The sequence below is a fragment of the Felis catus genome, chromosome D2 (assembly GCF_018350175.1).
Source record: "Felis catus isolate Fca126 chromosome D2, F.catus_Fca126_mat1.0, whole genome shotgun sequence".
Classification (NCBI taxonomy): domain Eukaryota; kingdom Metazoa; phylum Chordata; class Mammalia; order Carnivora; family Felidae; genus Felis; species Felis catus.
In genome coordinates, this window is record NC_058378.1 from 54,433,274 (window position 1) to 54,452,459 (window position 19,186).

General features: G+C 38.3%; 1 protein-coding gene across 11 annotated transcripts in view; it reads left to right on the forward strand.

Annotated features, from left to right (window-relative positions):
• The window catches only part of TBC1D12 (TBC1 domain family member 12), a 138,072-nt gene that overhangs the window by 115,588 nt on the left and 3,298 nt on the right, over positions 1-19,186 (forward strand). For 8 of the 11 annotated variants that reach the window (XM_045040434.1, XM_045040433.1, XM_023240758.2 and 5 more), the window contains 4 exons: positions 1,902-2,030; positions 2,289-2,398; positions 4,818-5,076; positions 5,868-7,750. In XM_045040434.1, the coding sequence (XP_044896369.1) occupies positions 1,902-2,030; positions 2,289-2,398; positions 4,818-5,076; positions 5,868-5,936 (567 nt within the window). In that variant the 3' untranslated portion in view covers positions 5,937-7,750. Of the gene's footprint in view, positions 1-1,901; positions 2,031-2,288; positions 2,399-4,126; positions 4,244-4,817; positions 5,077-5,867; positions 7,751-9,882; positions 9,965-14,053; positions 14,160-14,249; positions 14,315-19,186 lie in introns of those variants that run through there. The other 3 variants (XM_045040431.1, XM_045040432.1, XR_006587185.1) reach the window with 3 other exon arrangements.

A 19,186-nucleotide genomic window follows, 5' to 3' on the forward strand; every position in this document is an offset into this window, starting at 1 on the left:
ACCAGTTAAGAAATGGGCAGAAGACATGAACAGACACTTTTCCAAAGAAGACATCCAGATGGCCAACAGACACATGAAAAGATGCTCAACATCACTCATCATCAGGGAAATACACATCAAAACCATGAGATACCACCTCACACGTGTCAGAATGGCTAAAATTAACAACACAAGAAACAACAGGTGTTGGCAGGAATGTGGAGAAAGGGGAACCCTTTTGTACTGTTGGTGGGAATGCAAACTGGAGAACAGTATGGAGATCACTAAAGAAAACTAAAAATAGAACTACCCTACATTCTAGCAATTGCACTATTAGGTATTTACCCAAAGGATATAAAAATACAGATTTGAAGAGGTACATGCACTCTAATGTTTATAGCAACATTATCAACAATAGCTGGACTATGGAGAGAACCCAAATGTCCATTGACTGATGAACAGGTAAGGAAGGTGGTATGTGTGTACCACACCACGCTATGTACCACCTTCTTTATATATGTGTATACACACACATACACATACATACATACATACATACATACATACATACATACATACATACATACACACACAATGGAATATTACTCAGCCATCAAAAATAATGAAATCTTGCCATTTGCAATGACGTAATGGAGCTAGAATGTATTATGCTAGTAAAATAAGTCCAAGAAAGACAAATACCGTATGGTTTCACTTATGTGGAATTTAAGAAACAAAACAGATGAACATATGGGAAGGTGAGGGAAAAGAGGAGAGAGGAAAACAAACCACAAGAGACTCTTAAAGATGGAGAACAAACTATAAGTTGATGGATGGAGGTGGGTGGGAGATAGGCTAGATAGGTGATGGGTATTAAGGAGGGCACTGGTTCTGATGAGCACTGGGTGTTGTATTAAATGATTAATCACTGAATTCTCCGGAAACCATTATTGCACTGTATGTTAACTAAAATTTAAATATAAAGTTAAGAAAAAAAATTCTCTCATTATAATAAATCTTGTGCTTCAGCTGGGCTGGTCCTACACCTCTTTACTCCTATTTCTTTTCTGCCACTGGAATGGTTTTTTCGTATTTCTTCATCCTACTTTCCAGGAACCCAGCCTCACTGTCGAACCTCCCACAACCTCTTCTGTCTTAGAATTTCAGCAGCAGTTCTCATACTTTTCTTTTATTCTTAGTTCCTGATTTTCTACCTCAGACAGATGTGCTATAACAATGAAAGCAATCACCTGATTTTCACTATACTCTACTTCGAAAGACTTCAGACTTAGAGAAAATGAAAGTGAGATAATACATGGAGATAGACTTTTGTAACAAGTAAAAGCCAATACTTTATTCTTTTTTTCCAAGAAATTTTCCTAATTCTTTTATTTTTGTTGTTTTGAGAGAGAGGGTGGAAGTGAAAGAGGGGCATGGCAGAAAGAGACAATCCCATGAGGGAGAGAGAGACACACACATACACACAAGTAGGGCTCACCTAAAGTGGGGCTTGTGTTCACCCAAAGTGAGGCTTGTGCATACCTGAAGCAGAGCTGGAACTCACCCTATGTGGGACTCAAGGTCATGAACCTTGAGATTGAGCCCTGAGCTGAAGTCAGATGCTTAACCGACTGAGCAACCCAGGCATCCCATTCCCTAATTCTTTTTAAGCCATAACACATGAACAAGAAATGTAAAATTAGGGAGATTTCATAATTACTAGCAGGTTCTCTGTATTTACTTTCATTGGCAAATAATCCTCGTGGTCTAGTGGTTAGGATCCGGCGCTCTCATGGCAAATAAAAAGAAATCTTGATTAATTCTACTTTAATCATTTTATAATTTTTTAAGAATACTGTAAGATAAAGTACATAGAATTATTATTGTAAGCATATTTTGATTAATTTCTTTTCTCTTTGAAGGTCCAAGGGATGTCCTTCATAGCAGCAGTTCTCATTCTCAATTTGGAAGAGGCAGATGCCTTCATTGCGTTTGCAAATCTCCTCAATAAGCCATGCCAGTTGGCCTTTTTTCGTGTGGATCACAGCATGGTATGAACATTTGGAATGAATCGTATTTTCCTTTAATTGTTGGTTTCTATAGTCTGAATGCTCTTTTGGAGGGAAAAACAGTATTGGAAAACTAAAATAAGTTTTTCATTGAATTACGGTTTTGCGAATGCTTGATGAAAAGACTCAGAAAGAGGTGCTAAGCAAGACTTTTTGTTAATTTGTTATTAGGGATTTAATTTCTTCTAGAGTATTCTCTAGTATACTCTTTAATAACTTTATTGATATTTCTATCTTTAGATGTTGAAATATTTTGCAACGTTTGAAGTATTTTTTGAAGAAAATCTCTCCAAACTATTTCTTCATTTTAAATCTTACAGTCTTACACCAGACATATACTTGATAGACTGGTAAGTCATAACATACATAAAATATAATTAAAAATAAAAAACCAAGTAGGGGCACCTGGGTGGCCCAGTCAGTTAAATGTCCGACTTCGGCTCAGGTCATGATCTCATAGTTTGTGGGTTTAAGCCCCACATCAGGCTTTGTGCTGACAGCTCAGAGCCTGGAGCCTGCTTCAGATTCTATGTCTCCCTCTTTCTCTCTGCCCCTCCCTTGCTTGTGCGCGCGCTCTCTCAAAAATAAAATACTTAAAAAAAAAAAAACTTTTTGTGTAATTCAGGAACTAAAGTAAATCTCATGTACAGGATTATACATCTGAAAACTTCTTCCCTTACAAATAGAGAAATTCACATTTTTGTGGGGAAGCATTTGATTAAGAACATGGACTCTGGGCTGAAATGAGAATCCCTCAGTTTGTATTTTAGTCTCTTATATAGAAAATGAGAATAATAATATCTATATCTTAAGTTGGTATGAGGGTGTTTTACATGGATTATCTCATTCAATGCCTAGTACATACTACATATACTCTCAGAAAGAGAGCCATTTCTTTATTCTTCACACACAAGAGCTTGTGATAGTTACAATAGTGGGTTTTTTTTTTTTTGAAGGCTTGGTTTTTTCAAGGCTTTATCCAGCTTTTTGACAGAAGAGTGTAGCCTTATTTAGGTGCTAATGCCTTTTTTTCAACTTTCCAATTTCAACACTTCCTTGCCAAAGACTCTGGTGAGCCCGTTGATTACAGAACGGAGGGGTGGTGAATTTTGCCAAAGGGATGGTGCAGTTATCTTAAGATAGGTTGTTAAGAGTATGTATGAAACATTCAACCCTTAAATTCTAATCACCAAATTCAGTGGATTTCATGTAAATGATCCTAAGTTTTAATATAGAAAAATAAATAATTAATGGCTTTGATCAAATATGCTGTCTTACCAGTTTTTTGGGGGCTTCTTTTATTTAAGATTTTTTTAAAACTTATTTTTCAGTGTGTTCTCATCCATTCCCACTAGGAACATTAGAGTTCCTCTGGGAAGGACCCAAGATAATGGGGGAGAAGAAAGGTTTTATATCATGAGACCCAGAGGACCAAGATCAAATACTCAGAGGGGGAAGGGGGGAAAATACTCAATTTTCAGGCCTGAGGAGTGTCAACAGGAGACAAACCAGGATCACAATTAATAATAGGGAGCAGGATGAAACCAATAATGAGTGAGTACTGTGTACTAGAAACTTCCTAGACAGTGGTAGTGCCATTCTCTCTCTCATTTTGAGCAATGAATTACTATTCTCTGTACTACCAAGGGCATGCTTTTTGTTGTGCAATTAAATATGTGTTTATAATGTAAGAAATAGACATGGTTTTTGTTTCACTGCCTCTGTTGAACTTACTACATACAAATCCCACAATCGATTATGCAAGAGAAAAGAGGAATAAATAAGTGGCAGTGCTAAATAGGGTGGGAGCCTTTAGTTCTCTTCCTCAGGTTTCATCAGCACTACCTCAAATAAACACAATCTTTGTAAAAAAAAAAAAAAATGTGTATTTTGTGGGTGCCTGGCTGGCTCAGTATGTAGAGCATGCGACTCTTGATCTTGGGGTTGTAAGTTTGAGCCCCATGTTGGTTGTAGAGATTAGTTAAAAATAAAATCTTTAAAAAAAAAAAAAAGTGTGCTTTGCCAAGGCAGCTTCAAGAAAAGTTCTCTAGCACCTACTCTCCTATTTCCCCAACCAGAATGCCGCCCCGAAGCACCACTGGATAAAGAATTACATGATCAGACATTGTCAGAAAGGATGGGAAAAACCGTTTTGGTGATTCTGTTGGGAGCGTATACATGCTCCAAAAGAAGTAGTAAGTAAAGTTTGGTAAAGGGAAAAACAAAAACCCAGTAGATAGATGTCTGTGGTAGGAGAAGAGAGACAAGTCAGACATTATGATTTTTAGGTTAATAGATACTTGGGTTCCTCATACAATAATAACTTTTTTCAGCATTTCTTATGTGCTAGGCACTGTTCTAAATACTTTACATTTATTCCTTTAATTTTCAAAACAATCCTGAGAGGTAGGTAATGTCATTCTTTGTTTACTAATGAGGAAACTGAGGCACAGCAAGGGTGGATATCTTGCTCAAGGTAACACTACTAATGTCAAACTCAGATATTATGGTTTCAAAGACCATATCCTTAACTACTAGGTGATTTTGTCACTCTAATATGTGTTAAGCCATATCTCTATGGAAGGCTGTAAATTCACATAATTTCGTTATTTGTTACTTTCCCACTGCTCAAGTTTTTGAAAGAAGGAGTTATATCTTATTTGCCTTTTTATCCCTAATTAAGCACTGTTGTTTTTATATAGAGATGTTTAATGAGTGAATGGATAAATGAATGAAAAATTTCAATGACTATTTCCCCCCTAATTTTAGGATCTTCACACTGTATAGCAAATCACTCCCACTTGATCTGGCCTGTAGAGTCTGGGATGTATTTTGCAGAGATGGGGAGGAATTTTTATTTAGGACTGGATTAGGAATCCTCCGATTATATGAAGATATTCTTCTACAAATGGACTTTATTCATATAGCACAGTTCCTAACTAAATTGCCAGAAGATATCACATCAGAAAAGCTGTTCAACTGTATTGCAGCCATTCAGATGCAGAATAGCACCAAAAAATGGACTCAGGTAGAGTGACCTCTTCCTACTTCTTCTAATAGATATGTTAAAACAATCAGTTGACTTCTTGTAAAAAAAAGTTACTTATTTCTCAAATGTTAGTACTTAATTAAAAATCAATTAAAAACTGATTTTTGACTTTGAAAGAGCAAGAGTTTAAAACATATTACTCCTCTTTCACCTATCCAAACCTATATTATTTTTATGTAAGTCCAGTAATGTTTTGCATTTAGTGAACTACAATCTACAGTGGTCCCATTTGCCAGAGCAATTCTGTAATTACTTTGGTATCTCAAGTAGACAACAACTGTATTAAACACCTACTGCGTGCTAAGAGTTTGCAATAGAAAGTATATAATGTATGATTTGTAGCTTTTTAGATGCTTTTAGTCTTGTTAGGGAAGCAAACATTGGCAGTCTAAGTTAAGTGACATATAAGATAGCATTATCGCTTGCTCCTTGAATGATAGACGGTAGGCATCATAAGCTCACCGTTTTATTACTTATGAAAATGAAATCTAAGAATACTGGTCCAAAAAAAAAAAAGGGAATATCGGTCAAGAAAATGTTCTGTTACCAAATAGTAATTTCATAATATTTGGCAAGTGATAAAAAACTGGAATGTATATACCATAAAATTGGGTTGAAACAAACAAGAGGATTTGAGAATGGCAGTCTTCCAGTGGACAGAGTTAAATATACTAAAGCCTTTTCGCATTAATAAGCTATAGTTATTTAAATATCTTAATCTGTGTGGTAGCTAATTTTGAGGATTAATCTTTCCTTTATATAATTTTCAGGTCTTTGCCTCTGTAATGAAGGATATTAAAGAAGGAGACAAGAATAATAGTCCTGCTTTGAAAAGCTAATCTTCAAAATTAAGACTAAATGTAATGTAAAAGATGTTTTTTTGATAAAAGTTTTTTGTTTCCTATGTAAAAAACATGGAAGAAAATGTTGGAGAAATCTAAACGAATCAAGACATGGGAAAGTGCTGATTTTGAATTCCATGACTGAAGTTAATGAAATGAGTAACTGATTGACAGTATTAATAAAAAAGTATTTTGCAGAGAGCCCTTTTACAAAGGAAAAAGTTTAAATGGCTAGTTCATACTCCATAATTTGGAGTGAACGGTTTAATGCAATAAACTTTTTTAACAGCTTTGGAGATTATTCAAATTTTTACATCTTTTCTTTCTTAACAGTTACATTAAAAGCACTTTGGAGGTCAGAGCAGATTGTTAAATACTACTTTAACTTCCAAAATACTATTTGAAATAAACACCTTAGTACAAACATTGTCTCCAGTTCTGACCTTTTGAAGATATTAGAGACCAAGAGTAAGCAACTTTGATTGTAAATTATTTAAGTCATTGAAGTCATTACCTTCACTCACAGGTTGGGGGAAGTTTGGGTTTTCTGGGAACTGGAAATACTGGTGGGAGCTTGTTTCACATTCAATTAGATGTTTTCCACAGTATCATGTCTGTCTGTTTCTGAAGGGAAATTGTTTCTTAGGGAATTCCTGTCACTCAGAGAATTTTAGCCTTTCTGTTTCTAGTGTAAGAAATTGTTCTGTTACTAGAATTATTAAATTCATCTAGTAATTTAAGAAAGCTAACTGGTAGAAGGAAAGTTCTTTGCACTTTAGTGGACTGAAGACTTGATTTTGGAAGTAAGTCCATAAATATCAATGAGATTTTTCACTGGTAAGAGTAAAACATATGAATTCTGAGAGTTCTTAAATAGCATGCTACTTGGCAAGATGTTAAACTTCTTAGTTGAAATTCCTTCACTGTCTGTAGAAACAAAATTTAATTCCGTTTTAAATTTGAAATCTTAATATGTAGCCAAGTCTATGACTTGTAAAACACTGTGCATAATTTTCTAATCAATGCAAATAAGAGTAAAAGAAAAAGATAAAATTAACTTTTTTCTAACAAGTCTAACTTTGATGGTATAGTGGATAAAGAAATTATTAATTATTGGTAAATTCATATGAAATTTATGATATTATGTTTAATCCTTGAACCTAAATCACTTGAGTATTATAAGTGATATCTGTATAACATGCTCTTTTGTTAATAATTAGATGTACAGTGTGCTTTTATGTTGCAGTTTGGTTTAAAACAAATCTTAAGCATACTATTTCTGGTAGCAGTATGTAGTCTTCAAACTAACAAGCCTGAGAACCTTGTTAGTTCAGTGACTGCCTCTTTAGGAGTATGGGACCAGATGGTGTCCATATATTTTTACCCCATGGGTCATTCTAGCCTAGGGACCACTAGTGGAACCCTCAGAAGTTAACTCCTATCTTTGGAGCTTACTTAGTGGAAACTAGTAGTGTAATAATATTGAGGGAGTATCCAGGGTCTTAATAGGTTTTAGAATGACATTTTAACTCTGGTAACTACTTCCTTGGTATTGGTGGTCCTGGTAACAGGGAATGTAACCGCTGGCAGTAATCTCATTGAAGTTATACTACCTGCCTAAATTTAATCTTACTTTTGTGTATTTGTTTCCTGAGTTGACCTAAATTACTGTATTACTTTTTCTCATTTTTATTATTGTACAGTTTCTTTACCTTTCAAATATAAATGTGTATATAAAATGTAAATACAAGGAATTCACTAAAAACCACTATTAATAATTACTGTGTAAATAAAACTTGTAAGCAGAGTAATTACTTGAAATGAGTGTTCATTACTTTGGGGATAACTGGTTTATTTTACCACATTTGGAGGAGAAGAATAACCTTTTTTTTTTTTTTTTTTTTTTTTTTGCCAAATTTCTTCTTCAGGGGATATTTTTAGTCCTTCAGCCTCTTGAGACTGACCATACTGGCAGTTCAAATATTGTACTGTATCTCCCTTTGAACCTACTCTACAGGCAATATAAGGTGGTTTTACATGGTCAGTGTATGATAGGTTGTTTGGTTTTCAGTTAAAAAATAAGTTTTCCTAAAAATTTCCAAGATTATGTAAAATTTAATATGTATAATGTTTCGTTTGTCTACTTAATATATATATTATATGTATGTTATATATATATAATATATGTATATATATATTATTTCTCATTTTATGTCCTTTCAGCCAGGTATACATTGTATTATTTAAGTGGTACTTAGAAGATCCCAGTAAGTAGCATAATTTTCTTTTTTTTTTTTAATTTTTAATGTTTATTTTTGAGAGAGAGAGAGTGCAAGCAGGGGAGGGGCAGAGAGAGAGGGAGACACAGAATCCAAAGCAGGCTCCAGGCTCCAAGCTGTAAGCACAGCTGTGCTTACAGCTTGGAGCCCAATGCAGGGCTTGAATGAACTCATGAACCGTGAGATCGTGACCTGAGCTGAAGTCGGATGCTTAACCAACTGAGCCAACTAGGTGCCCCAGGTAGCATAGTTTTCTGAAAGCCCTAGAACATAGTTACGGTTTTTGCTGATTTCTTTTGCATTGATGATCTTCATATAATGTTATTGGTTTGGGTATATTTGTTTGACTTTACAAAAGTTAGGTAGCATTTGCAAAAGGGCATTGGGATTGTGAAGCCTCCGACTTTAGGATAACAGCTTTCATTGTAGCTTGGGAATTGATGCTATTTTTATCTAGAGCAGTCAACATTTTAAGAGTCTATACTGTTAGTGTAATTCTAAATTATATAATCATGGAATAATTTATATTACTTCATAATGCCATACATTTTATTTTTCTTTTTCTTATTTTTGATTGATAAAATTCTTTTGTATTCCATGAGCATATTCAGACAGCAGAGGTGGGTATAAAAGAGGTGAAAAAACATGTGAAATAGCCATGTTTAATTTTCTATGACTAGTTGGCATGTACAGTGTCAGAAAACAAAGTCTTACCTCTGGGGGAAAAAGTGATTTTTGTATTGAATTCATGTTATTGTGATGTTATATGTGATGCTGACGTGAGCACTCGTTATTTTGATGTTATCAAAGCAGTGTCCAAAATAGGAATTCCCAAAATTAGTAAAACTTCATTAATTATAACTTCACTGCTTCACCCATGTAAAAACAAAAATTAAAACAGAAGATTTCAGGGAAACTAGTGACTTCACAGAGAAGAAATCCTGGCCCGTTGAAAATATTTTTTGTTTACTAACAGTGTAATTGCAATAGAAGTGAAATACTTGGTACTTTATTTTTTTTTTTTTTTAATTTTTTTTTTTCAACGTTTATTTATTTTTGGGACAGAGAGAGACAGAGCATGAACGGGGGAGGGTCAGAGAGAGAGGGAGACACAGAATCTGAAACAGGCTCCAGGCTCCGAGCCATCAGCCCAGAGCCCGACGCGGGGCTCGAACTCACAGACCGCGAGATCGTGACCTGGCTGAAGTCGGACGCTTAACTGACTGCGCCACCCAGGCGCCCCAATATTTGGTACTTTAAATGAGAGTGGGAACATTTGCTAAGCCCTGCTAAGCATTGCCTCTTAATATTTTGATAGACTAAATAAAGTTGCAAGGTGTGGGAAGTTAGCAAAATTGCATTTCTTTCCAAACATTCTACCATTTAATGTGGTTTTATTATTTGCATATCATCCTGTGGGTTGAGCTTGTTTTCTAATAAATGCCAGAAGATTTGACTTTTAAAAAAATTGCAAAGTGTTTTCATTTGTTGAACATTTAAGTAAACAGTACTTTATGGTTTTATTTAAGGTAACTTGACTTTTGTACTATTGCAATATATTTGGAGAGTCACTTTTGTAATAAAAATGTAAATGATATACAGATTTGAAAAAGTATATAAAATTGACAGCGGTGCATGTATGTTCTCATTTTTTTCATCTTCAGGCAAAGTATCATACATAATGATACTATAAAACCAGAAAGTGAAGCTTCAGTTTTTCCTGATCTAGGCACTATTGATAATGTTGTAAGTAAATGATGTATTTTGATTATTACATAAATTGCAAAGCCTTTTAATTTTAGCATGTATATATATATATTTTTTTTAATTTTTTTAATGTTTATTTTTGAGAGAGAGTGTGAGTGGGGGAGCGGCAGAGAGACAGAGGCATCGAATCCCAAGCAGGCTCCAGGCTCTGTCAGCACAGAGCCTGACGTGGGGCTCAAACCCACGAGCCGTGAGATCATGGCCTGAGCCGAAGTTGGACACTTAGCTGACTGAGCCACCCAGGTGCCCCTAGCACCTTAAGAAATTTTGAAAGTATTTACTTGATTAAAACCTTGTAGATTGTACGTAAGATTCCTGAGAAGATAAGTTGAAAAGTGTTTGAATGATAGAGTTCTATTCTTAATGTATACCAAGTGATTTTTAAATAAATTATAGTGCACTAAGGAAATATCCCATTACTTGTAGTATTTCTTCTGATTTGATTTTGAAGGCCACTTATGTGAGCCCTTGAAAAGTAAACAGTTCTCGGGCACCTGGGTGGCTCAGTCGGTTGAGCGTCTGACTTCGGCTCAGGTCATGATCTTGGGGTCTGTGAGTTCGAGCCCTGCATCAGGCTCTGTGCTGACGGCTCAGAGCCTGGAGCTTGTTTCAGATTCTGTGTCTCCCTCTCTCTCTCTCTGCCCCTCCCCCTCTCATGCTCGCTCGCTCTCTCTCTCTCTCTCTCTCTCTCTCTCTCTCTCTGTCAAAAATAAATAAACATAAAAAAGTAAACAGTTCTCATAAAACTTGTTAGACTACATGTTTTACACTCCTTTAAAAATGCAAATCAGGGGCACCTGGCTGGCTCAGTAGAGTGTGTGACACTTGAGGTTGTGGGCTGAAGCCCCACATTAGGTGTAGAGATTATTTAAAAAAAAATTTTTTTTTTTAATGCATATCAAGGGTACCTGGGGTGGCTCAGTCGGTTAAGTGTTTGACTCTTGATTTCTACTCAGGTCATGATCTCCCCATCTGTGAGTTCGAGCCCTGAGTTGGGCTCTACACCGAGCGTGCAGACTGCTTGGGATTCTGTCTCTCCCCACCCCTTCCCCACTCGTGCACACACTCTCGCACAGGCTCTCTCACATGCTCCTGCCCTTTCTCTCAAAAGAGGTAAAATAACTGAAAAAAAAAAATGCAAATCAAATCCTATCATTTCTTGCTCATGACCCTCTAGTGACATTCCTCATAATTAAAATCCAAACTTTTTTACTCTGCTCTACAAAGTCCTATCTGTTGTGGTCTCTGCCTGTCTCTGCAATTTCAACTACCACTCAACCTCATTAATTCTACTGCAGACCTAATGGTTTCTTGCCATTTCTCAATTTGCCAACCTCCTATCTACCTAAGGGCTTTCATTCTTGCTGTTCCCTCTGAAATGCTTTTTACCTAGGTCTTTGTATGGCTTATGTTCTCTTTTCATTCAGGTTCCTGCTTAATATCACCTCCTCAGAGTTGTACCTTTGTGTAAATATCCATCCTCTGTCATTCTCATGACCTTCCTCAGCTTCGTATTTCTTTATCCTATCACTTACCACTACCTGTGTTTTGTTTTGTTTTGTTTTGTTTTGTTTTGTTTTGTTTTGTTTTTTAAAGTAGGCTCCATGCCCAGTGTGGAGCCCAACACAGGGCTTGACTCATGACCCTGAGATCAAGAGTTTGATGCTGAAGCAACTGAGCCACCAGGGCTCCCCTGCCTGACATTGTTTTATTCCTTATTTGTTGTTTCCACTGCAGTGTCAACTCTGAGGTCAGAAACATTGTCTTTGTTTACCACTGAATTGCTAGTGCCCAAAATAGTGTTTGGCGTTAGTCATGACAATTGGATGAAAAGATTTTTATTTTAGGCCATTCTTCAGTGAACTTACCTTTCATTTAAAATATTTCTGTTAGGGCACCTGGGTGGCTTAGTTGGTTACATGTCCAAATCTTGTTTTTGACTCAGGTCTTTTTTTTTTTTTTTAACTTTTTTTTTTTTTCCTTTTAAAGTTTATTTATTTTGAAAGAGAGAGAGAAAGAGAGCACAGGAGGGGCAGAGAGAGGGAGAGAGAGAATCTCAAGCAGGCTCTGCACTGTCAGTGTGGAGCCTGATGTGGGGCTCAAACCCACCCACCCCAAGATCATGACCTGAGCTGAAATCAAGAGTCTGACGCTTAACCAACTGAGCTACTCAGGCACCTCTCTGCTCAGGTCTTGATCTCAGAGGCATGAGATCAAGCTCTGTGTTGGGCTCCACACTGGGCATGGAGCCTGCTTAGGATTCTCTCCATCTGCTTCTGCCTCTGCCTCTGCCTCTCCCTCTCCCCTCTCCCTCTATCCCTCTATCCCTCTTCCTCTCCCCTCTTCCTCTTCTGCCTCTCTCCCTTGTTCACACGCACACACACACACACACACACACACACACACACAAACTCTCTCTCTAAAATAAATATTCCCATTAGATTATGCACTTAGGTAGAAACCCAACTCAGATGATTTCTGGTTCATTCAGAAAGTTCACTTATAGGTTGGGTGAAAGAGACTGAGCTAAGAGATGTCAGAAATAGGAATATCAGGAGAGTGCTGGGGTCAGAAAAAACAAGAGACAATCATAAAGGAGTTTTCATAAAGGAGTGATTGATAGTGTCAGGTGGCATTGAGGTTGAGACAGGGATTGAGACATGTCCATTAAATTTAGCAGTGTGTAGATCATTCATTTCCCTAGTTAGTTTGGTATATATTGAGTGTAGCAGCCAGACAAATGGTTGAAGAATCAGTGGGAGGCAAGGAAATAAGATTGCTAGTGTAGATAATTCTAAAGTTAGCTGTAAAGGGAAAGAGAGAGCAGATAGTAAATAACTGGTAGGGAAGAAAGGAGGTTGCCTCTTTCCTTTTTTAAAGATGAAAGTGAAGTATTTAATGTTAAGCATTTAAATATTAATGGGAGATATTCAGTAGAGGTTTAATAGTGGGATAATATGTAATCTAAGATTCGTGAATAGGCTGCAGGGAAATGGATGCAGAGTATGACATAAGGGAAAGTGGAAATGGTGTTCAGATCAGATGAAAGTAGGTTTGTAAATTTGGTGTTGGGAATCTGAAAGGGGAGTTCTGTCTGTAGCAATTGTTTACTTAGGTAGATAGGAAGTGGGGCCATCTAGTGTCAGCAAGGGGGCATGGTTTTGTTTTTTGATTTCTGAATTTTTTTCCACTTCTACAATTGGGTGGATGGGTGAATCCATTAATATGAAAAGGATTTCTAAAAGAGAAAGACATTTTATGGGGGTGGGGAAAAATAATGACTTGTAACATCTTAGAAAAAAATATTGATGACTCATCTGGACAGTCTACCTCTGACTTTTGTGTCCTGCCCTCGTGCCAACTCTGCTTCAGTCATACTGGCCACTTTCTAATACTCAAACATGCCTGAGCTTGTTCCTGCCTTAGTCTTTTTTGCACTAGCTGTAGCTTCTACGTGGACTATGAGGGATTCAGAACACATCTTCCCAGGATGTGCCGACTTTGCATGCTGATTTTTGAGCTGAAGACAAGGCCCAAAAGAGTTCAGAAGAGGTTTTTGTTTTTTTGTTTTGTTTTTTTTTTTTTTTTTTTTTTTTTTTTATACCTTCTCCATCAACTGCCTAAAAGAATTTAGATACAGGGCCTGGTCCAGGAAGAATGTTATCACCAAAGATAGGTACAAAGAGTATGGACTAGAGATGGTAAGCTGGTAAGCTGTGGGGAGCTTGGTGCAGGGCCTGTTTGTTCAGAGTTCTCTCTGTGTCTCTTTCCCTCTGCATGGCATGGCTTACATTTGTTTACCAAACATTTGCTGTTCCCATCTTCAAGTGAATTGTCTTCCTTCCCTTTGAAGTCCCAGACCCCCTCCCCTTCTTCTTAGCTCAAAATGGTTTGTAAGCCTCAATTGCCTGACTATTGGGGAGACTCTCGATTTCACTGTGGGGCTTCTGTATGTATATAAGTAATTAAATTTGTTTTCCTCTTGTTAATCTGTCATATGTCAATTTGATTAGTAGACCAGATAAAAGAACCTAGAAAGGTAGAGGAAAAATTATTCTTCCCCTATAGCTGGCTACCACGAAGGAAAAAACTTCACTGGCTGAACACTTCGCTCTGAGGCTGCTGCAGCTGAGAGATCCTGGGATCTCTGGAAAAAAAAAAAAACTGGCAGAAGGTAAGAATTCATACCACATCCATCTCCTGGATCTTTGCCTGCAGGGTTTGGTGGAAGCAAGAGTCCTTTCTTGTCCGTTTCTAAATTTAGATTTGCAGGAGGAAATATTTGTGAAACTAGTTCCTTTGGCATAGCAACTCTGGTAAAGATTTATTGTGAGTACTCTTCATTTTTATTGATCCTTTTCCTCCCAGAGCTGGTCACTGTTTTTCTTTGTTTCCGTCTATCTTTGGCATAGGCCCATAAGTTGGCTATTCAAGCCAGCATTGTAGACTGGTGAGTTCACAATTGTCACCAGACCAGCATCTGTTTAGACAAACCGTTGTGAGCTAATGGGCACATGAGGTAAAGGCTCCTGATAAGGGACATCTTTGAAGCCAAAGCTACAAAATTGGTGGGCACAAGTCAAGCACTTTGGAGCTGTTAGGGTGCTCTCCAACTAACTCAAAGACACCTGTGTTAGGATAAGTTGGTTACTGAATGGGTTGCATTGACACCAGGTCACCTGCCAACCTCAAGGAAATAATCTGTGCAACAAGGTACACTGTGAAACACCACAGAGTCCCCAACCCAGGGGAGTTTGGCTCCGAGAAACCCAAGGATTAGGGGTGTCTGGGTGGCGCAGTCAGTTAAGCATCCGACTCTTAATCTCGGCTTAGGTCATGATCTCAGTTCATGGGTTTGAGCCCCATATCGGGCTCTGGATAGCGTGGAGCCTGCTTGGGATTCTGTCTCTCCTCTCTGTCCCTCCCCACTTGTGTGCACGCATGCATGTGCTCTCTCTAAATAAATAAACTGAAATAAAATTAAAACACCAGGGATTAGCTAAAGCTGTTAATATGCACAAGAGGAAAACCAGGTGAAGTTTTCCTTTTGTCTTGTACTGTGTCTTGAAAGCTTGGCTTTTTTGACCAGTGAGAATATTGTCTCTAGTCTCTGGTAGCTGGGAGGTACATGTACCAATGTGCATCTTGGTGGCCAGTTGAATAGACTGGGGTTCCCAGTTACAAAGTCATAAGCACCATTCTCTTCATCTGACTTTGTCAGCTTCAGACAAGTGTATCATAAGGGGCTTTGTCATCTCAGCCTTCATCGTTTTGTTGGTGCTGGAAAAAATCTGATTCCAGAAGTGCCTGCTCCGTGTCACAGATTAGTGAGTCTATGATTGGAAGTACCTCTTGTGGGAAACCAAGACACTGTTTCCACTATGCAGTTCTTAATGCCCTGTGATGAGGAGCTTTACTTTCCTAGACTATCTTCGGAGTGAATGTTTTGGATCATGGGGGCTGCATCTTCTGCACCTGCTCCAGGGATGCCTATTGTGTTCGTGGTAACAATTTATTCTAATCTCAAAGAGTTCCCTCTGAGTTATTCCACAAAAAGGCTTATTGAATGGAGTTGCTATTATAACAAATATATCTTTGAAGGTCTTACTCATCAATGGCTAGATGATGGATTTCTTGAACTGCAAAAGCTTTTACATTTGAAAAATTTTTAGAGAGTTCTCATCCTAAACAGCTGTTGTATTGGTACCTATGGGAAGACCAAATTGAAAAGAGGACACAAGAAGTATAACGGCTAGCTTTAGGAATTCCCTTAATAAGAGGAAAGAACAGAAATTGAACTTCGAACAAAAATTAAAGACCACATCTTATGTAAATCTTCCCTTCTCCTCCCTCTCATATGCCCTTTTATGTCTGACTTTCCCTGACCCTTCAGAAGATCTTTTGTATCTCTGAGCCCAGCGTCTAAGCCCACCTCTCAAAGCCCTACACCATCTCCTCAGCCAATTCTCTTAGATCCTAAAACTTCTCCAGTTTCTCCAGAAAATCCATTAAATACCCAGTTGCCTGCTTTAACTTCCTTTTGTTTACAAGATTTACAAAGAGCACTCTGGCTTTATCTCCAGGCCCAGGGTGTACAGGTTACTTATGTTAATACTAAAAGAAGCCAGGAAGCAAATGTAGCACAAGCACCTAAGAAGGGCAGTAGGCACCTAAGAAGGGCTGTCTTTACTATTCTTATAACTCCTCCTAGTTTCCAGGTCTCTGTAACCAGTCTCTGCCAGCTTCAGGCATTCCTATGCAGTGTATTTTGCCGAAGTATCCTGACCTCCACTGCAAAGAATTCACGTTCCCTGGACAACAGCAGACCTTTTAAATTACAAAGACCTTTTACCTCTACTTTCAGAAGATCTCACCAAATTTAGAGTTGAGTTCGAAAGATTGGTGACCATTAACAGTTCCACTCACAGGAGCTGTATTGGCTACTACGGGGTGTTCTTCTTGTCCAGGATTATACTGTATAATCAAGACAAGCCACACAGCCCCCTGGGGAAAACCCCACACACAGAGGAAACAGGGCCAGAATTTCTTCCAGGCCCTCCTACAAATGACCAGGAAATGGCTCAGCTGAAGACTCATATTCAAGGCTTGCTTGATAGGAACAATATTGGAGAATTTCCCCCCACTTAGCATTGGTCTAAGGTTGAATTTTTCACTCAGAAAGGAGAGCATCCAAAGACCTTTGTTGAACACTTTTAAAAGAATTGTTTATTTAGGGGCACCTGGGTGACTCGGTTAAGCGTCCGACTTCGGCTCAGGTCATGATCTCACAGTTCATGAGTTCGAGCCCTGTGTCAGGCTCTATGCTGACAGCTCAGAGCCTGGAGCCTGCTTCAGATTCTGTGTGTCCCTCTCTCTCTCTGCCTCTCCCCCATTCACACTCTCTCAAAAATAAATAAAAACATTTAAAAAAAATTTTTTTAATGTTTATTTGAGAAAGAAAGCGTAAGCCAAGTCAGCAAAGAGCCTGACTTAGGGCTTGATCCCACAAACCACAGATCATGACCTGAGCCAAAATCAAGAGTCAGTTACCTAACCAACTGAACCACCCAGGTGTAGTTGAACGCTTTATACAGACTTTTCAGTAACATACCACATTGAACACAGAAGCTCTAGTACATAGAAATCTTTTAATTTCTGCTATAGTGGGAAAATTTCTCCCTATTATAAAAAAAAGCATGGTGGGGTGCCTCAGTGGTTCAGTTGGTTAAGCATCTAGCATTGGCTCAGGTCATGATCTCAGAGTTCATGAGTTCGAGCCCTGCACTGGGCTGTGCACTGGTAGTGCAGAGCCTGTTTGGGATTCTCTCTCCTTCTCTTTCTCTGCCCCTTCCCCATTTGTGCTCTCTCTCAAAATAAACTTTTTAAAAAGTTAAAAAAAAATACAAGGGAAACAGTTAAAAGCAACAATGCTTGCTTTACAACTTGAATCTCTAGAAAAGCAAAAGCAGGACTCTGAGAGTAACTCAGAATCTACTTATAGCCCTTCCCATTTGTCTCCAGGCAGTTGCAGGTACTGTAAAAAATCAGGAAGAAATTTTGGAGGAAAAACTGGCCTACTTAAGAGAAAGGAAAGTTTACAGAACAACAAAACAATCTATCTAGACCCATCACCCCCAGAAGGTTTTTCTCCTCCTGTGGGACAGTTCCCCCATAAATCACAGGATCAGCTGATCCTCACCTGCACCCAGAGTCTACCATTAAACCTAAAATAGAGGATTAGGAACTGGATTTCTTTCTTTCTTTTTTTTTTTTTTTTTGAAAGTTTATTTATTTTGAGAGACAAAGAAAATGCTAGTGGGGAGGGGCAGAGAGAAGGGGAGAATCTCAAACAGGCTCCTCACTGTCAGCACAGAGCCTGACACAGGGCTTGAACTCACTGAACTGTGAGATCATGACCTGAGCCAAAATCAAGAGTTGGACACTTAACTGACTGAGCCGCTCAGGCGTCCCAGGAACTGGATTTCTTAATTGACGCTGGTGTGACTTTCTCTACCACCTGTTCAGAGGATTTCTCTCTGCCTGTCACCTCTGATTCTATTCAAGTTAGAGGAGTCTCTGGGCAACCTATTTCATTGCCCATATCCCAGCTCACCCCAATATCCTTAGGCCCTCTTTAACAGCCATAATGCTTTTCTAGTGTCCAGCTCCTCACCAGCACACCTTTCGGATGGAGGTTTGTTATGTAAATTTAATGCCACTATAAAATGTAATAAAGGCATTTTTATTTCCCTATCCTCAAACCAAACCCCAGATTTCCTACTTTGCTTACTAGAAATTTATCTCAATTTAAATTCTTCTGAAAAGGATGAGTGTTTAAAAGATGCCCCAATTGGGGTCCCTGGCTGGCTCAGTCGGTGGAGCATGCGACTCTTGACCTCAGGGTCGTGAGTTCAAGTGAGTGAGTGACTGAGTAAATACATACATACATACAGTCCCAATTAATCTCTGGGCTACACATGCAGATGAACTTGAATTGTTAGGGAGTACGGAGCCTGTGCACACATCACTTGGAAAAAGAATAAACAGCTTCCATCAGTACTAGCCCAATATCCTTTTCCCAGAGATGCAGAGTTAGGAATTGGGCCTAGAATAGACTTTCTCTTGCAGCAGGGTATACTTGTCTTTACTTCCTCACCCTGTAACACTCCAATCTTGCCAGTAAAGAAAGAATGTAAATTTGACTCAGGCAGGAACCAAATTTATTAATTTGTACAAGACTTAAGAGTCATAAAATCTTCCATAATTCTTCACAACCCTGTAGTCCCTAGTTCAGCTACTATTCTCACCTCAGTGCCTGCTGATGCAGCCTGGTTTACAGTAATTTGCCTCTGCTCAGCTTTCCTTTCAATCCCATTGAATTCTGACTCACAATTACTCTTTGCATTTGCTTTTAGAGGGAGACACTTAATGTAGACTTCCAGACTTCAGGGATATTGTGAATCTCCTCTGTGGTTTCCCAAGTCCTTAAAGCTGACTTGGATTCCGTATTCTTCACTCAAGGTTCCACTCTTGCTATATGTTGGTAACTTTTCACTTTGTAATCAAATTAGGGAGCTCTTACACTCTCCCTCATTCTCCTAAAGGCGCTAGCTGAATGAGGCTGTAGAGACCCCAGATCTAAACTTCAGTGGGTGCAAACAACTATTACCTACTTAGGACATGAGGTACCTCAGGGGAGGG